A 20,799-nucleotide genomic window follows, 5' to 3' on the forward strand; every position below is an offset into this window, starting at 1 on the left:
CTATTTGTATTTGTTAAATTTGTTTTAATAAAAGGTTAAGATAATCTATTTGCATGCCTACTTCAAGAAATGTAGACATATTATTCTCATTTACAAATGAGAAAATTTTTTTTTTAATTTTTTCCCAATTTATTAAATTATGTCATTCCCAACCAAACACAACTTTTTAGTTTTAATAGGTTTTTATAAATCATAGGAACTAATAATGAATTCATATATAGGAATCTATCTATATGAAAAGAAAATTCATAAATATACACGCAACTTACTCAACAATCTGAAAATATGAATCACTCTACAGCTATTCCCATATAAATCTTCCGCACATCGAAATACTCTTGAGTCAAACCCTTGCTTCAATTCTGCGCAGCTGCAAAATAAAATGACATAAAGAAAATATTCTCACAATTCTCAGTCGATATTTTGTATTTGGATGTTTATGGTTTCGTGTTTTATTAATTGCTGCAAATTTACTGCAATTTAACGCAGCCCTCTTTCGAATCAATCAAAATGCACACGTCAAAATCAAATCCCAAAATATATCAAAACAATAAAATAAAAGTGAAATAAAAAAAACGAAATCTATAAGAAAACATATAAAAAACGCGCCGTCATAAATATTTTGAAAGACGCAAAACCATAAAAATGCAGTGTGAAATTCACAGAAAAAAATAAAGTAATAAAAAATTGAAATGCAGTGAGAAATTCACACAGTCAAAGAAAAAATGCGCTGAAAACAACCCAAAATGCAATTGATATAAGTTTTTGCAACTTGGGGTTGGGTTTGGCTTTGGGTTTTGTTTGACGGCATATGAAGTGGGCAGAGCCAATAAATGCCCATCAATGAGCAGAGTCGAACCTTCGTTGAATGCAGTTTTGAAAACAGTTTAAATTTGATTTGGGTGCAGAAGTTACCTTCTCTGTTTTCTCCTTTTCTTGTTTTTGGGTAAGGGCTGGGCTGGGCGCAACCCTTTCAAGTGAAGCGCGACTGGACCGCGCTGAAGCGTTGCGTCCAAGCGCTAAATAAATCATTTCTCTTCGATTAATTCGCTTGCTGACATGTGGAGAGTGCGCACACACACATTCATATGTGTGTACGGGTAAAGGGTTACGGGGCTTAGCGCTGCGAGAGGGTGAACGGCTAAACGGCCGCTACTCATGTCAAATTTTGGCTTTTGCTCCGCTTTGTAGTGGCATGGAAAATTGTTTTTTATGCACGCCGCACCAACTCGGTCATAAGTTATAAATTAGTCGACTTTTCAAGTGCTTTAAAGTCGCCAAAGGGGTTAGGGTTCTCCAAGGAAAAACCCTCTCACTCTCCGTCTCTCTCGCTCGCTCTCTGTCTCGCTCTATCCCAATGACATTTCCACGTCATTGAATTTCCCCTGGCTGTGTTTTTTTTTATGATCTTTTGATTTTTAAATTGTTGCCTCTCGCTTTGTGCGTAACAATTGGCACTTATGTCTCGAGCATTTTTAAGTGCATTGATTAATTTTTATTTTGATCGTTTTGAAATCAATATTGTTTGCAAATTTCTGTAAATACCCTTCTTCCACGAAGCGCACAGTTGGTCTGTGTAATTTGCCATCATTTGCAACGCCCAAAGCAGTCATTTCTGCGAAGGGTAAATACTTGAGACCCTAAACTAATAAGAAGCAATACTGAGCGAATTTATGTAGTGGAAGTGTGTAGGAATAAAAAAATAAAGGATTGCCCAGGCGAACAGCGTGAGAGAGTTTTAGCTTAAGAATGCAGTTTATAAAGAAAAAGAACAACAGAAAATTTGAGAAGGAAAAGAGCTTAAGGTGAAGGAATTGTCGCTCTGTCTGTAGTGTGGAAAAGTTTAGAGAAAGAGATTTCTGTGCTTAGAGTAATTCTGTTGCGCTAATTATTATTAACAGCTCAGTCTATAGAGGTTTTATTATTTCTTAATAGAGTATGCGAACTAATCTCTCAGTCTGTAAGCTATCTCTATACATCAAACTATATATAACTATGTTTCTATATCTACCTAGATATTCTGTTTATATCAAGCAAAAAATTAACCTATGCATATACATATGAGAAAATCCAAACCAAATATAACATTTATAATCTCTAAATCAAACTAGGAACAAGAAAGTAATTTATGCTCAGATTACTATTTCTATATTCAGACATTAGTACATAAATTCGAATGTATTCAATTTTCCTACAATTATTCAGTTCATATATCCATATATTCATCATCCCATATATTCATCAAACCAAAAACAAATTCTACCTCAGTTTCAATCATTTTTCTGTTTTCTATTGAATTTCTCACAGTTGACTTAAGTGATTTTTATAACCCTTTGTTGATCATGCATGGAAATTTAATAACTTAATCGAGTCACACACACGCCCAGTAAGCCACCCAAGTAAGTCACACACGCACACACGCACACACAACAACTCTCTTGTACAGGCATTATTAACAATTACGTCACGAGCGTGGCTCACTTTTAACCCTAGAGATAATTTAATCAGCGCTACTTCAAGTAGGTAATGCTGTCCACAATAGTACTACAATAAGAAAGGGAGCAAGAGATGAGGATGTGAATGGGCATGAGAATGAGGACGAGCAGGCAGACACAGACACAGACACAGTCAGGTCAGGCAGCGGCAGTCAGCTCATGTGTGAGATTTACGCGTTCGCCTTTCACTCGAAACAACTGAAATCAAAGCGTAACAAATTGCGGGCACAGGCAACAGCAGGAGCGGCAGGAGCGATAGCAGGAGAGGGCCAAACAACTTTCACTGCACGGATTAGCAGGCACGTGACTTTTTTCCAATGCGAAACGCTCGGCACCGAAGGAACCTTTGTTTGTCCGCTTCGACTATTGAAAGCCGATTATATAGACGAGTATTTACACTTCATTATGAGCATTATGATGATGTTGCCAAAGGACAATGGTCAGCTGGTCAGCTGGTCGGACTACTTAATTATGTCACTTTGAGCGAATTTATTAATTTCTTTTTTTTTGGCCGTGCAAATCGATTTGTCGTTATCGATAGCCATATCTATTAATATGCATTGGGCCACCTTATTGACATGTGAGGGGTGTGGCCAATTTGCATGCTACTGACACGCGCTCGTCTCGGCGCTGATCAACGCGACATCCGGCCGGAGCGGGGGATGTGCGGAAAAAGTACGGCCGACTATGCAAATCGAAGTCAGCCTGTCAATAAATGTGCTTGGACAGAGGTCAATGAGTGCTACTTAATCAATGTCAAGAGCGCAAAGCCTGGGAAGATCTGACTAAATGCCATGATGCATGGCTGTCAGAAAGGCAATGAGCGAGCGGGACTAAAGCGAATAAATATGTGAGAAAAAATGATAAGTTGAGGGATAAACGAGTGGATTTTGAATATATTATGAGTAATAATAGTGGTAAATAATAACTAGAGCAAATAAATAAAAAATAGGGAATGGTATATATAGATGTAAATATATGTAAATATTTTACAAAATATTTTAGAAAAATCTGTGAGACAAACGTAAATGGAATATGCGAGAAAATATGAGAAATAAGTCTTGGGATAAGCGAATATAAGAGAAAAACTCAAATAAATTTATACTTTAATAAAAATTTGCAGAGAAAGTTATATTGATGGTGGAACGATTTTGATAAAGATAGAGAGCACAATTTAGAATTAAGCAAAAGTAACAGATATTTGTATAGAATAATTAATATTATTTATATTTATATTTATATTTATATATATATATATATTTATATTTATATTTATATTTATATTTATATTATATTTAGATTTATATTTATATTTATATTTATATTTATATTTATATTTATATTTATATTTATATTTATATTTATATTTATATTTATATTTATATTTATATTTATATTTATCTTAGTTTCTCTTATTTTATCTTTATCTTTCTCTTAGATTTAGATTTAGATTTCTCTTATATTTAGATTTAAGGAGATTTCTCTTTAGATTTATCTTTCTCTTTCTCTTTCTTTTCTCTTTCTATTTCTCTTTCTATTTAGATTTCTAGGGAGTATTTCTATTTCTCTTTAGATATTTATATTTATATATATTGATATATTATCAAAATTCGAATAAAAGGAAAATTATAATAAAATAGACTACCTTCATAACTCCTACAAACATATCCAAAAAATTATATTAATAAAAACAGATAAATAAATATATTAGTTCAGGTTACACTTTTACAAATATTTCAGAATATTATTAATACCAAATTATTGATAAAAGAAGTAGAAGCAACATATAATAAATAAACATTTGTCAAATAAAACATATAAAATATATTCATGAATAAAAATATATTAATATTAATATCGAATTCATCTTTACAAATACTCAAGAATATATAATCCATATTAAAATAATGCAAAAAGTAATAATAACAAAAAAACAACTGTAACATAACATAATTTATCCTAGTGTTGATATATAGATCAGTTATTATTTGTATATTTGATAAATAAATCATAATAATTTCAATAAAATAATAGATTCTTAATTAAAAATATCTTCTATGAGGGCTCGAAGGGAATCAGAGTAGTATTAAACATCAGGCATTGCGGCTCACGCAGCTCAGCTCTGTTGGTGTCTAATGATTAGCCAACTACCAAAGTAGGCGGCATTGATATAATGCCAAAGCCGGCAGCTAACAGCCGCAATCAACTGAATAGAGAGAGAGAGAACGAAATAGAGAGTGAGAGAGAGAGCAACTCAAACTGGAATCTACTCAAACGCAACTCAACTCTTTGTCAAGCATTTTCAATTTCGTTAATGACCCAAAAGTGCCGTAAAGCAATTTATACACGGCCAGAAGGAGGCGGAACCCAGAGCTGAGCCCAGCTCACTGACACAAGACAAATAATAGCGCAGCAGGACATTGACAACAACACCCGATGAAACGAGAGCTGCCTGCCCGAGGAAAACTCATGAAAATGGGCAAAAGAGAGGCAGAGGCAGAGATGGAGACAGAGAGGACAGACGACAGACGGCGAGTCTATGGCAACTGGTCAGTAATTGACTGCCGTTGCAGTTGATGGTCGATGGCCTGGCTTTGGCTTAGGTCGCTGGCCAAACGCCGATAATGAAGCGCAATTGTTGAACGTGGCAACAAATTTTTGGGAAGCAGCATACAAAGTGCAACTGCAGCGAGAGGGGGGAGGGGGCGGCGGCAATTAATCATATTCCGGGGCCGGTCCACCAATGACTTCTTTTATGGCCACTCATAAACCATTGACCGTATACCCTGGCTTATTTTCAACTAATTTAAGGTGTTGCCCCCAATGCCAGACGTAAATAAATCATTAATTTTCTTTGGCCAAACACTTGGAGACTTTTTACAAATGCATTTTGTGGCAAACGCATATGTAAGTTCCTTTTTTCTCTATTTCTATTACATATTTTGTTTTTGTTTTTTAGATTTTGCTTTGGGGACCGCCTGCGGTTTGTGGGTGTTGACACACGTTTAAGCGCTGGGAAACTAGTCTCTGGAAACTGGGCAATGAATCACAAGATTAATGAAGCGATAGGGCTTGAGCACTAAATGTCAATCTAGCTATCTGAAGAAGCCTTCACTCACTCTGAATCGCTCTCTCGTTCCCTCTCCGCCTCTCTTTAAGCACCACAAACAATTAACTCGGCTCCACCTATTGAGATCCCCAGCTCCCAACTCCCAGTTCCATTTGCCCAGCTAAGTTTTCTTCGCCTTTGATATTTGATTTGCCTTTTCCGACTTGCGTATGTGCCGTATCCATATAGAGAACTTCGTTTGTGGTCATATTGCGTTTCACTTTTGCTCCACTTTCAGTTTTTGCGTCAATTTGCGTTGGGGGCGTTGTTTGCTAAAGCCAAGAAACTGGGTCACTGCTGTGGCTCGGGGGCGTACAAGTGCCTGGGTTACTGTACTTTCCCGACAACAGCAGTAACAACAAAAACAAAAATCTAGAAAATAAAAATCAATAGACCCTCCGCTTGTAATTAGCTTTTGCCTCAAACTGCATGCGAAGTTCCGCTTCAACTTGGCCGCAGTCAAGTCAAGTGACTCATTTGGCCATACGAGAAACCCATTATTATAATACCTATTGTTTTGGCTTAGACTTGGGGCAATGGATTCGCTTTGTCTAAGGCGAATTTAATACACTCTTTAAAGGGTGCATTCTAGCAGGTATTTTAGAGATTTTATTGCTATAAAATCAATCAATTTAATACTTGAGCTTAGACTTATGCCAATGCATAATATCCGTTTAGAAAAAGTAATAATTCATATTATTTATAATTAATAATAACACAATTGATCAAGATAAAATGAACAAATCTCTTCAATATATGGAAGATGACTTCATTTTTTAAATAGAAATAAATTATATTAATATGTCTCTATCAATCTTAGAAAATAAAAGCTAAATTTTTCTTTGTCTAAATAAATAAAAAATAACTAAATGAAAAAATAAATAGTTAATTAAATAAATAAAAAAAATAAACAAATATTTTAATAAATAAAAAAAAACTAAATAAATACATTAATGAACAAATAAAAAATAAATAAATATATTTATAAATAAATAAAAAATAAATAAATATTAATAAATAAATAAAAAGTATATAAATTAAAATATATATAAATAAAAATATATAAATTAATATAAACAAAAAAATATATAAACACAACAGACAATATGATTTATTTATTTTAAATAAATATTTAAATTATTATTTATTATAAATAAATAAATTTATATACATACAAATACATACATATTCCTTCCATCCATTCATCTCCCTTTAATTGTTTGATTTATAATTACAAAATGAAATTTAAGTTAAGCATTTCTCAATTAACTGCAAATATTTTATCATTAATTGACTCTCGAATTCCGAGCATAATTGGCTGCCTGGCGGCCTCTCTGCTGGCAGGCAATCCCTGTGCACGGGCAGGACACGCGACTAAAAGTGCTAGCATTTGCATACCCTACAATTTCCGAGTCGCTTATCGTTGCCAAAAATCAAGCCACACGCGAAAACCAAACAAAAAACTAAACACTTAACCCTATGAATATGGCATGGGCCGAGCCAGTCAGGCAGCCAGCTAGGCCGGGTCAGCCGCCGAAGGACCCTAATTTCCAGGTCGCTTGTTGTCATGTCACGACAATTAAATACGTTCAATGCGCTTTTGCGCGATTTAAATTAAGATAATGCGGCAAATTAGCGACCCGAAATGTTTGCATAATTATCAACATCTACAAACATTTTCGACTGTCCGAGTTATCAGCGAGCGTCGATCATTTGTCACAGATGTTGCATTTTGGGTCACAATTATGCTCTAGGGGCGACAGCCCGATGACTCGAGCATTTCCCCAGTTGACTTTGTTTTTCCTTTCACAATTTTTATGCGCAAGTGTGAGTGAGTGTGAACTGCGGTGGCTTTTAAGCAGCGTAACCTTTTAATTTAACCCTTGCCGCAACTTGTGGCATGACACCACAGAAATATGCCATGCCAAAAACTGTTTTCCCTTCAAGGTGACATATTGGTTTTGCGATAAGCATCGGTAAATGCATGTGGGCGAAAGGGTTGCGCCCGGCCAGCGAAAGGGTTAACAGCCCGCCCAGGACAGACAGATAGCAGACAGTGGCAGCTGGCAAACAAAGGTGAGATTTGTTTTATTAAATAGAGAAAGGTTTCTTTAAGGTAATGGGTGATCAGCAAGGGTTTGAGCGAGTCAGTAATGGCAGATCGAAGATCTGAGTCAAGCGTGACTCTTAATATTCAATTGTAATATCTGCCAATGGAACTCTTCTACTTCTATTCAGCTTTCTACAAAAAGTATTTTAAATACTCTTAAACAAGTTTAGTCAAAGTACACTTGGGTAAATAACTCTTAACTGAAAAGATTTCCTATTTTTAAGCCCTTTCACCATTTGTAGCATGATCTAAAAAGCCACGGGATGGAGTCTAGTTTGAAAACAGAATACCTAAGCCCTGCCATGTTTTCCAGCACACAAGACGCTGTGGAAGATAATACCAATGCCTCTGAATATACAGAACAGTTTCCAGCATCGGCTGTACAAGCAGACATATGTGTGGAGGGGTAGGTATATAATATTTTTGATTTCATATATCGTATTCTAATATATTTTATTTACTTCTTTTTATAGTAACGAAGGTTCCCAGTTTGGTGGCAATGTGTGTAAGTGAAGACTTTAGAATAGTTTCTATTTCATTCCCTTATTAATTAACATTTCCTATAGTTTCAACGCCAGACTCGAGTAAGAAACAGAATTACGAAGACGCATTCGGCTACTGTAGCTATGCTCCATCCCAAGCGTTCAATGAAAATTGTGGTGCTCTTAATATATATGGCTGTGAATCGAATGAAAACAACTGTCTAGCAACCAGCCATGAGGCAGGGAATCAAAATTACTCAGTTGATGCCAATCAAACCGAGTATCAATACTCAAATGGAGTAAACTACACCAACATGGATCGTAATACTGTTGCAATGGATGGATACGATCCACAAGAGAGTCAAGATGGTGTATCATACATGAATCAAGCCGGGTATCAGTACTCAAATCTAGGTAGTATAGGAGACTATACTAACATGGGTACTGCTGGTTTGGATGCCTATGACCCACAAGAGAGTCAAGATGGTGCCTCAAACATGGAGAAGCAGGCATATGAGAACTGGTATCAGAGTATGAATATTAATGCAGATCAATGGCATATAAGTCCCCAACAATTAAATGAAGACTATTATCAAAATACGAATTCCATGCAAAGTCAAACAGATTTGATCTCCAATTATCAGCACTCGTACGGCAAGGGAAATTATTTTAATCACTTCCCAAATGGAACGATTATGGACACATTCCTGCCTGGAGGCACAAATGAAGCATTTTCGTATTACAATGAGAATTCATTATGTCCAGCCGATTATTATGAAGGTGAAGAACTATTACCGGGACAAGAAAATTACACATACATGCATATGAACTCTCAGCCTGTGTCGGACTACACAAAGTGCCAAATGAAATAGTTGCAGATAAACAGATTATTGTTGAACTTGAATATTTGTGAAAGTTGAAAATCGATCATTTGCTAGGGTTTATTTCAGATAATTCAGAGCGTATGTAAATTTCAAAATGAATCCAACAAATAAATGAGAGAATCCTTTAAACATTTATATTTAAGTTTATATAAATCAAGAAATATATTATGCAATATATTCATAGAAAAATATTTGCTTATAAAAATATATTTACCTAAGATAAATAACAGAAAAATTAAATGAATAATTACACAAGTGTTAAAAAATAAAATAAAATGTTTTCATTCAAGTATATATTTTTTATTGAATAAAAATTTGAAGACAAGCTTTATATTCCCCCAATAAATTTACTAGACACAAAAACCAAATCGTGAAACGCCGTCGGTAGATTCCCAATTATTTTCTTCTATTTTCGCATATGCGACACTTTTTAAGCAGGGCAAAAATATTTTTTTGAAATCAAATAAAATAATCTAAAAAATAAAATAAAATAAAAATTTTAAGTATGTACATATATATAAATAAATATAAGAAAGTCTTCAGTTAAAAAATAATAATAATTTGTATGGGAAAATATATAATAATGAATCAATAAATGAAATTTCCCTTTAATTGTCATACTCAATCTCAAAACCCAATCATTTGTAGATAAATTATGAAAACAGTTTCATTTTATGATAATATTGTTTTTGTATAAAATTGTATTTATTTTCAAATGTCTTATAAAAATGTTGTAATTGGCTTGCAATATTTCATGTAAGCATTGGATTAATTTATAATAATTTTCTTTTTCTTTGCTGCGTACACAAAATGCTCGAAAGAGAAACAAAAATATTTTTAATTTTGCTAAAGTCAATAATAATCATAAAATATTCTTAAATTTTTTATATTTATATATTTTTTCTTTTAGTTTTTTAAGTGTATCAAAACTGCTTAAAATATGAAATTTGTATTTTAAATTTCTTTTAATTCATTTTAGTTTGTATTTTTGCTTTTTGGTTCGGCGGTTTTACTGTAGTGTTTTTTTGTTTAAATACTTTTTTTATTGACACACATTAAATGTTTATTTTTTGTATATATATAAAATTGTCTGCTTATAAACTATTTTGTACAATGTAGTTGTTGTCTTTGTTGTATTTCATTTGTTACATTTGTTGGTTCGGTAAGAGTATTATAATTTGTAGTTTTGGTTGGGGGGTTGGGGCTGGAATACATTTATATTTTTTTTACTCTAGTAGAAATGCTAAAATTTGACATTTAGTTGTATATATACTTAGTATTTAGTATGTGTGTGTGTGTGTGCTTAGTGTTTTGACGACTGTTTAGTTGTAGACACAGATTCTAATTAGTTGAATGATATACATATATAATATATATATTTTTTATTCGTTCCTTTAAATGAAAATATTGAAATGAATATGTTTTGCAGCTGCTACGCCTATTTGAACCAACTATTACAACCCGAAACCTTTGCGACATTTTGAAACTTAGGCATACAAAATGCTCAACCTTTCGTACCCACTCGCTCCTACACTACCCAAACAAAATTTGGACACCAAAAACTACCAATATTATATTATATCACTTTCAGCAAATTGATGACAAATTTCCAATTTTCGAATTTTGAATTTTCTTAAAAATCGTTTAAATACTAAAAAAATATAAATTACATTTAGCACTTTCAACTTTACAAAAAGAAAATCAAAAATAAAACTCCTCTCAAGTCCATCCAACTCCTTCGTCTCCATCCTCAGAAAAATCACAATGCGCTTTGATTGAGCTGCCACCAAAAAATTAACTGTACAATAATAGTCAGTTTGTGTTTAGTCTTTGTGTCTCTTGGCCAAATCTACTCCCGCTTCGCATCTGTCACATCTCCAGCCCCATCGGTAGCTTCTCCGTCCGCATCCGCCTCGCTTGCGCCGCTGCTGCTAATCTCGAACGAGATCTGTATGACTGTCGGCCGGCGCTGTGCTGGATTGTAGCTGTACAGCCGCAAGGCGTAGCAGAAGATCTGGGCCAACAGCTCCCAGCAGCCAAACTCCGACATGGACATGGCGCCCTGTTCGCGGCCCAGTGGCACTGAAATGTTGGCGCGAAACTGTGAGCTGCCGGTGCGCTGTTGTTGTTGTTGTTGTTGCTGCTGCTGTCTTTGTGGTTGTTGTTGCTGCTGTTGTCGGGTCTCGTTTTGCCTGCTGGTATTCGTTGGACTGGAGCCGACGCCGCCTCCTGCTTGTTGCGCACTTGCCTGCTGTTGCCTGCTTCTGGCCAACAGTTGCGCCTGATCGGGTATAAAGTAAGCGATTGCCATTGCTCAAATTGCTTTTTGTATAAATTTTTTTTTTTCTTGTAGTTTATTACTTTCAATAAATGTCACTTATTGCACTTAGTCACTTGCGTTTGTCACTTTTCTATGCGCCCAAGAACTTGTGTTTCGTTGGCGCCAAAACGGAAACTTTGCGTTTTCAGTATTTGGGTTTTTACGTGATATAATATTTCCGCCTGCGAGAGAGATAGAGCTGCTCTAGCGTCTGTTGCTGCCTTTGCAAAGGTTCTGCGTGGACTGACTGTAAATATCCTTGCCGCAGTCACTTTTATCAAATTGCTGCGCTGCCAGCGACGACGACGACGACGTCGTTCGTGCTTCCTAGGAAGCAACACGGCGCTCGCTCAACGAAATGTCACCCCCCTTGGCAAACACACACACACATACACGGACATTCACACACTCGTAGTGGCCGTGGTGGAGTGGATGGAGTGTGTGTGCTTTGTTTATGCCAACAACCAACCAATTGAACCACCAACCACAGCCACTCACACCACAAGCAGTGGACGGTAAGCAGCGGGCGCAGTTCCCATTTGCCACCCCAGAAAAAAAGTCACAGTCACGGCTGGGCTTTGGCTTTGTTACCTTTCCGCGAGAGCGTTAACTGCACTGAGAAAGAAAGACAGAGAGAGCGAGAGGCAGAGCAAGAGCGCAAATGAACGAGCGAACGAGCTCACACAAAAACCAGAGCGCGTTACGTTACGACGTAAAGTAACGTAAGCAAGCGACTGAGAGGGTAGCTAATGCAACTTTCGAACTAGGGGTATTCCTTCATACAGTGCGTGCTCTATGGGTTTGTTTGCGAGGGGAATCTTTTCGAACTTCGAATTCAGTTCGAGCTCTTTGCTCGACTGGGAATCAACAATTGTTTGGTGCTAGCTAGCGAATTCCCCTCGTTTGAGAAATTTAGAGTCAATTAGTTTGTGGCGTTATTATAATTATATTATATTGTATAATTAGACTTTCTATATATGTATGTATATAACTAGAGACATTTATATATATTTAATCATATCGTTTAACAGTTCATTCATTCTATTCATTTTGCTCATTTGAAGGCTGGAAAGCAAACAATCAACCTTTGTGAACTTGACATCCCTTGTTAGACTCTATATGTAATGATTACAATAGGTATAAGGTTTTTGTTATAAAACGAGTAAACGAATGCACAAATGATCTATATCATTATTAAAGGCGACAAGCTGAGGACGCGGGAGGAGGATATTGAAAAATATTTAGAAACTTCATTTTACCAATTCAGATAAAAAGTTTAATCAATAATGACCTTGGCAGTATTTAAATTAAAATTTACTGTTTATAATCTCCTATATATTTATTAAAACGAATTTTTTTCTTTAGAGCACTTTGATTAAAGCGCATCTCCCTTTTCTTATCGATGCTTAATAGTTTTCTATTTCCAATTTAAGATTCTGTTTCTCAAACCTTCAACTTGTCCGGCACAACCAACAGGAGCACCAACTTTAGCCTTGAAACAAACAGTTCCGGCTCCAGAGCAATAGCAAACATTCCCCAACTGCCTGACCTTGAAGTCCCCCATTATGCAACACAGCGAAAGAGCGAGAGCTAGCTCATCCATTATGATAAACCACTTCCTGCTAGTTTTTGCAGTCCACACACTTAAGTAAATGGCATTTCGACTTGCAACAATTTCAAGCAAATAGATGAAAATATTGACGAAGATTTGATACACTTTGTAAAAAATAAGGAAACATTAATTTAAAAAATTCTATAAAATATAATAAATAATAATAAAATTTAAATTTAAATAATGTAAATAGAATATAATATAGTATAATATAATATCAATAAAACTAAAAGTATTATTAAATACGTTATAAAATCTTGAAATGGATATAATTTTATTATAATACATATTTTCATATTAATGATATTGACAGAAATATATTGTAATACATATTTGGAAATTTTGTAGAATATTAAATAATCAAATTTACATTTTAAAAGATCATAGGCAAGAACCTAATACAATTTATTTTCCCTGAAGAATATAACAACAATTTGTATAATTTGTAATCCCAACCTTCTGCCTGACAGACCTTTATTACTATGAACCAACCTAAAACTAGATTCTATAACACATAAACTGCATCTGCTACTTCTGCTGCCCTCCATTATCAACGTACGCAAACTTCACTACTAAATCAGAGCTGCCGCACTAAAAGTTAGTATATATCTAAAATGCCAACCGAGCTTTTTTTCTTGCCGCTTGTTGCTAGGGGCGCTCCATGTTTCAATGTCGGTGCCAAGGCCAAGTAGCTGCCATTTGCCACACACAAACGCACACTCACACTCACACATTCACACTCCCACACAAATTTGCTTCCTCCAAAGCTGTGCTGAATTGGGTTTCAAGGACACGCCGGCCGGCTGTAAGCGTCGCTGCCTTCCCATCCTGTGCGTGCGACCTTGACAATGAAAATCGTTTAGGGAGCGCTCCCTATTGCCTTTGTGCGTGGGCGGCAAGCTCCTAAGCATTTGACACAGTTGACAGCACGTGCTTTTTATGCGGCCATCATGAGAAGCTTTCAAGGTCGCGGGCTATCGATTACAGACGATTGTGCGTGTGAAATGTCAACAACAACAGAAAAACTAAGGAAAAGTTTTAGCTTGCCGTTGAGGGAATTTAAGAACTTAAGGCAAATGTCAATTTTTATAAAGTGTGCATAGATAGAGGGAAAAATAAAGGGAAAGAAAGAGAGAAAGGGTCTATAAATATATATGCCGTCTAATATTTTTTATGCAAATAGAAATTTTACCAGAAATTTTTTAGAAATTTGAATGAGAGTTTCTAGAGAAATATGATTGACGCTTTAAGCAGAAATCTTTATAAATGAAAAGATGTCTGAAAGGACTTAAGAGACATGAGTTTTGCCTCAACAATATATTCTTACATGATCTGAGTTTCAACTAGAAATTTAAGAGATATTGAAATGATAAAATGCCTTAAATCTCTCAAAAATGTTGATTGTATAGACGTAATAGATATCATTCAATTTAATCATACAAATTATAACAGAACAAGAATCTTGAACTAAAATTAACTAGGAATTATCAAATGATTTCAAAAAACTTTAAAAAAGTATGTTATTTAACATATGTATATAAATTAGTAAGAGACCGAGATATCTAGACATTTGATAATAGTTCATAGACTTCTTCGACTTGATACGAATTTCTTGTATACTTAAAGAACACATTCCTATATAGTATATATACATGCAATACCCTACACCTACACTCCTACAACTCCAGCTCTACTCTCAACTTGCATCCCATCGACATCGTGCATCCAAAAACTTGGCTCAGCTTGGCTCTGGCCATGCTTATCAGCAATAAGCAGCTGCCGCAGCTGCACAACTGCACTTGAAGCTCATTAAAAATTTGCAGCAGCCAAGTTGGCAGGTTGCATTAAAAGCTGATGCACACTCACACAAACACACACACACACACGCACACACTCAGTCGACGGCAATGAAATGCAAAAGTGCACTTTACACATTTGTGCGTAATGATTTTCCATTAACGTAAATTTGAATTAACAGCGGAGTGAAGAGTATAAACGTAATTACAAGAATGCCAATGTTTAAAACAACACGCGCCACACCAACCCACGCCAAGCCACACAATCCACCCAACCACCCACTCAGGCACTCCTATCGCAGCAGCGCGGCTCAGGCATTTGATAAATGCCAATGGCACTGCCTGCCCCACAGCTGCCAGCTTCAATGCTTCAATACTTTTCGGCTCCCAATCAGGGGGCGTGGCTCGAGCCTGATTGTCACACAAAATGTTGCGGCTGCTGACATGAACTCCATGCCAACTGCTGCTAGAGGGATTCTTTACACCAAGCCCCACTCTCTCCCTCTCTCTCTTACTCTCTGTCTCTTACTCTCTGTCTCTGTCTCTTTTCATATGCTGACTGCTGTTAATGGTAATTATTTATTTTGGACAGCCGTTGTATAGACTTTTCATCATTGCCATAAACATAAAATTTTATGTTAATGATCCTGTCTTCTGCTGCTGCTACTGCTGCTGCTCCTGCTCCGACGACTCCTGCTCCTGGTGTTGCTTTTGTTATTGCTCTGTCTGTTTCATATTGCATTTGTTGCTTTTAATGTGCTTTGCCAGCGTGCGCAGGTGTGGGAGTGAGCGAGGTCTTCCTTGATAAGGTGAGAAGTGGAAACTTTGCTCTCAATGTTTATTGTTCATTGACACTTTCAAAAATTTTCAAGAGAGCTTTAAAGAAAGTTGATGTTGAAGTAAAGATTAAGGGCGGAAGATTAAATGGGATTGAGAGAGGAAACGAATATAAGAGAGATTATTCATATACCAGGCTTCTGGAATAGTCATACAATCTATGACTATATGATTTTTTTTTTAGTTAATCAAGTTTGGGTCTATCATTATATCAAAAACTTCTACCACAATAACTTCCCATAATGATTCACACAATCTAGAAGCAATTTCATATTGCTCTATCTATTTGGTTGCCTAGCAATTTGAATTTGAGACAGATGTCTATTAGCTTATTCTCATCGGGGCTTTTCATTTATTGTTCCGCAATATTGTTGCATGCTTTATAATTTCAGTTATTAAGAAATTTCCTTCAGTTACACCGTTAGCTCTCGGTCTGCTCTGGCTCTAGCAGGGCAATAATATCCCTTACTCCACACATATGCTACAGGCAGCACTTGAGCCCCTCGGCTCGAGACCTAAAGAGTCCCAATTGTGCCGCTGTGTGTAACTACTTAAGCCTCATCATCCGCGTTTTAATGCCCATCAGCTAACAGTCAGCAGCAACAACAAGTTCATTGTGTGCCCAGCTCTTGCTCTATAAGGACCACAACTTTCCACAACAGATACACACACACACACACACACACATACATATACACACTCTCACAGTGCTGTGCAATTATTTCATGCATTGTTCAAGGATTGTTCGACTGCTTTTTGCAAAAATTTTCTTTGTATAACGTGGAAGGCAAAGTGTTGTCAGGGGATTTACGCGCTCACAATGAAGAGGCCAACGCAACAGAAGTAGAAAGAGAATGGACATGAGAGAGACAGAGAGAGAGAAGGAAACAGAACCTGGCCGAGAGCCAAACGGATATGGCAACAATGCGCGCCAGCCTGTCCGAATGGAAAACAATTGACCAGGAGGTTGAGTCGAGGATTACGCATCAGTTTACAAGATGCGCTCGCCACTTAATGATTTCCACTTATGCACATTGCAGACATCATGACCCACACCCATCCCAACTTCGATTGCGACTCGACTCTCATATTCGATGATGGTTAGCCATTTGCCAAAGTGCATCCAGGCCGGCCCATCAAGTGTCTCTCGTCCCACTCGAGCCTTGCTATCCTTTTGCTAATCTATATGTAAATTTTGCCCAGCACAGAGCAAGATACTTAGGGGCCAGATAACAAGTGTAAACCAACAGTCGAAGGCAGAGGCCTGTCAACAGATCGCATCGTTAATACCCTGTAACAGCTCTACAGTGGGTTGCTATGATTTTTGCCTAAAATTGAGATTGAAGTCTAGGATTTCGGCTGACCAAGGCGGCAAATGAACTCGCATGACATATCCCTTATCCTACCCTCATCTATATCCTTGTTAAGGACACACTTAGCAACAGTCGCAAGACTGCAGATGACGTCATGCAAAGTGTTTGACAAATGGCTTAAAAGGGCTAAGACAAAAAAAAGCTGACAACATACTACAAACTTGACAAAGTGTTGGCAAGTGTCATGCCCAGGACGACGAGGACCAGACCAAGCAGCACGTTTGCATATGAGCGTATGTGTGCATGTCGACTGTTCTGTCTAAGTGTGCGTAAAAGATAAATAATCATGTGATATCATCAGCATGACGAGGCGTTGGAGCGACTCCAAAATTAATTTCATACATTTTAAAATTTCAATTTATTTTGCTGCGCACGAATGCGCGACGTCTTCAAGCAGACAACGCACACCCACACACACACACACACACAGACAACCTCTCCCGGGCAGGAAAAGCAAGCCCAGCTACCCAAACAAACCCAAACCCAAACGCAATCCAAGCCCAGCTGTCTCTCATATGAGAGCGTGTGTCCTGACTTGGCTTTTGTTTTTCTTTCTCGCCTGGCCGTGTGTCGTTCTGCTGCTTCTTCTTCTTCTGCTTGTGCTCGTCCTTTTTTCACACTTGTCACTTGCATTTTTGACATTTCTGTTAGTTAAAGGGCAACACGAGAAATGAGGCGCCTGGGTTGGGGTTTATTTGGATATGGGATCTGGCTGGTAGCGCTGTCAGCCGTTAATTAATTATGTGGATGCAGTCGGAATGACAGTCTGGCTAAGTGCACGGAGCTTCTTTTGCCAAAGGGCCAACCACTGATTCTCAGTTACAGCAGATGCATTCATATACATATACATATATAGATAGACGTCCATTTGGAATGCATACAGAGTGTAATTAACAAAGAGCAATATGAGATTGAGACAACTTACTCAGCGGTTCCTGATGTGCGTATAAATAAATGTCCAGCTGTAATTTGTGTAATCCTTTTAGCGATGCACTGTTAGTTATCCCTTGTATGATTGAAGCTGTGTGAAGAAGAAACGTTTATTAGTATAAGAAAATTCAATCAAATTTAAATATTTATATATGTATTTACATATATCCTGAGCAACTCACTCAGAGATTCCTGATATTCTGCAGCATAAAAATAGTTGCTGAAAAGCATTTATTAATCCTTTCTACGAGGCACTGTAAGTTATTCCTGTTATGATTGAAGCTGTGTGAAGGTGAATGTCTATTAGTAAACGAAAAGTTGATCAACTTGATTATTTATGTACATTTCTATTCTTATCAACTTACTCAGAGATTCCTTATATTCTTTAGCATATCAATAGATGATCGAAAGCATTTTTTAGTCCTTTTAAAGATGCACTTGTGGCTACTCCTTTGATAAATGGAGCTGCGTAATGGAATTCTTGATTAAACTTAAATATTAACATATTAATATAATAATTAATTATTAAATACATATATGTTTATATTAAGATATATTATATAGATATATCAGCATGTCCATTCGGAATGCAGCTGAAATATTTAAAACAATAATACATACAGAAAACATACCTGGATTATCATGATATTATTCAGCATATAAAAAGATGATTATTAAATCCTTTTAAGAATTCGCTTGCAGTTACTCCTTTTATAATTTGAACTGCGGGAAACAAACAATTAGTTAATATTAATATTAATTATATTTTATCCACATACATACATCCATTTAAAATGAAAGAATAATTTAAAAGACACTCAGACAACTTACTCTGTCTGATATTCCTGATATTCTCCAGCATATAAATAAATGCTGTAAAATATTTAATTCTTTTAACGATGTACTGGTAGCCAATCCCTCTCTAATCGGAGCTGTGAATATAAAAAAAACTTGCATTAGTAAAAGAAAGACTTATCAAAAGTAACTAAATAAATGTGTCCAATAGTTCGTTTTCAAGTCAAGTTTCAGCTCAGCTCAGTAAACACATTCCCGTCCATAATAATAACGAGTTGAGTAAGTACAGGCAACCATAGTAAATCCCCTAGGAGTTTTGTTCTCTGCCAGCCACTAAAACAAGTATTCGGGAAAACACAAGTTTTTTTTATAGCTTTTTGATTAGTTCGGAGCGCTTTAAGCGCCCGCTGGGAGTCCGAGCGAAGTCAATTTAAATTAAAAGAAACACGCGCTGTTGCATATTGAAATGTTTTCCAATGTCGAGGGAGAGAGAGAGAGAGAGCGAGAGTGAGAGGGAGGGAAGGTGTTGCATGGACAAAAGTTAAATTGCAGGTATTTAAGCATTTTATATGAAATTCATCATCATCAGGCGTCCGCCAGAGTTAATGAAGAAGTGCCACACGCTGCCGCAGTCCTAAAAACCCCTTGGCTCTTGGCTCTTGGCCCCTGGCCATAGCCTGGGGCACTTTTCTCTGCATTATTTAGCACGTCAAAAAGTTCATAACTGGCGCTGCGCTCGTGAATTGTAATTTTTCTTTCGCCAACGCGCGCACACTTTCATTACTTCATCACTCCAGGACAAGAGCGGGCTGAGAGCTGGAGAGTGCAGGAGGTGGGGGCGGTGGGCTGTGGGGCACAACTTCTGCATCGGTAGTGCGCGCCATTTATTATGCTATGAAATTTGAGTCTGAGTTTTGTTTATGTATAAAAGACGACGACGACGACGACGACGAAGAAGCCGTGGCGAGAGTTTTTCATTTACTCCTTTTTATGATTTTCAAGTTAATGTTCATTTATGGTGGTTACACGTCGACTTTTCGAGTTTGTTTAATTAGACGGTGTGGATTTTATTTCAAAGGAGTTGAGCCAGCAAATAAAAGAGCCAGAGAAATTTCGCAGCTGGGAGTAAGCAAAAGTTGTTTATGTTTAATCGCGAAGCTGGTACGTAAATTTGCTGAAGATTAAGCAGGAAGTGGAAGATAATGAATATAGCTAAAGAAATATAGATATGTATGTATATAAGGCTAGAAATATTACAGTTCTGTTTCCATTTTATTGCATTAAATTCTCATGTAGCTCAATTAGGTAATGAATATAGCTAATGAAATATTTATTCATATATAAGGCTATTAATATTAGAGCTCTCCTTTCGTCTATTCCATTAATTTCTCATGTCAGCAGGAAAAAGAGAAACTTTCACATGTAAATTTCCTGAATATAGCTAAAGTATATAACCCTATATAAAGCTAGAATAATCACAGCTCTCATATTTGGTATATTTAATCAAATTCTCATATAGCTCAAGAAAGTACGAAAAGGAGAAATATGTAAATTTCCTGAAGATAATGAATATAGCTAAAAATACATATATAATTATTACAGTTCTCTTTACGTATATTCCATTAAATTCTAATGCAGCTCAATTACAGCAAAGAAAAGAAGAAGCAGCGAAACCTTTCCAAGGAACTCTTTAGTCCGCCAGCCAAAATGCTAAACTTATAAAATTTTACAACACGCAGCGTTTCCGTCAAGTCTTAAAGGTTTTACAGCTAAGCTGCTGGGAATTGGCATTCGCAGAGCATGGTATATACGAAGCTATATCTACTTGTTTGCCTTGCAGCAACAGCAGCAGGAGGAGGAGGAGGAGGAGGAGCAGCAGCAGCAGCACCTGACTAAAACCGAAACAGAAACTGCTACTGGAATTGAGTCTCGGCTTGGGTCTTTGCGCTGGCTGTTCATGTGGCTTATGCCATTTAATATGCATTTTGTGTTATATTTAATATGCAGCCAGAAAAGCCAACTGCATGCGGCAAGCAGAAGCCAAGTCAAATTGCAG

At 36.5% G+C, this 20,799-nt stretch overlaps 2 protein-coding genes and 1 long non-coding RNA gene across 3 annotated transcripts; 1 reads left to right on the plus strand and 2 right to left on the minus strand.

The window, feature by feature from the left end:
* Positions 1-7,884: 7,884 nt before the first annotated feature.
* Positions 7,885-9,192, plus strand: LOC149091464 (uncharacterized). Its single transcript, XM_089260194.1, has 3 exons — positions 7,885-8,120; positions 8,188-8,219; positions 8,281-9,192. Exons 1-3 carry the CDS (start codon positions 7,978-7,980, stop codon positions 9,066-9,068), a joined length of 963 nt encoding a protein of 320 aa, XP_089116320.1. The 5' UTR covers positions 7,885-7,977; the 3' UTR covers positions 9,069-9,192.
* Positions 9,193-9,862: 670 nt separating this feature from the next.
* On the minus strand, positions 9,863-11,666 carry grim (cell death protein Grim). The gene has a single exon (XM_018102823.3). It carries the CDS (start codon positions 11,389-11,391, stop codon positions 10,930-10,932), a length of 462 nt encoding a protein of 153 aa, XP_017958312.1. The 5' UTR covers positions 11,392-11,666; the 3' UTR covers positions 9,863-10,929.
* Positions 11,667-18,138: 6,472 nt separating this feature from the next.
* Positions 18,139-18,664, minus strand: LOC149091465 (uncharacterized). Its single transcript, XR_016196686.1, has 3 exons — positions 18,581-18,664; positions 18,314-18,413; positions 18,139-18,230 (listed from the first exon to the last, which is right to left on the minus strand). It is a non-coding gene; the product is annotated as an uncharacterized LOC149091465 (long non-coding RNA).
* Between the last annotated feature and the right edge of the window lie 2,135 nt (positions 18,665-20,799).

The sequence above is a fragment of the Drosophila navojoa genome, chromosome 4 (genome assembly GCF_054131105.1).
Source record: "Drosophila navojoa isolate 15081-1374.11 chromosome 4, UAZ_NAV_1.0, whole genome shotgun sequence".
In the NCBI taxonomy this organism is placed as follows: Eukaryota; Metazoa; Arthropoda; class Insecta; order Diptera; family Drosophilidae; genus Drosophila; species Drosophila navojoa.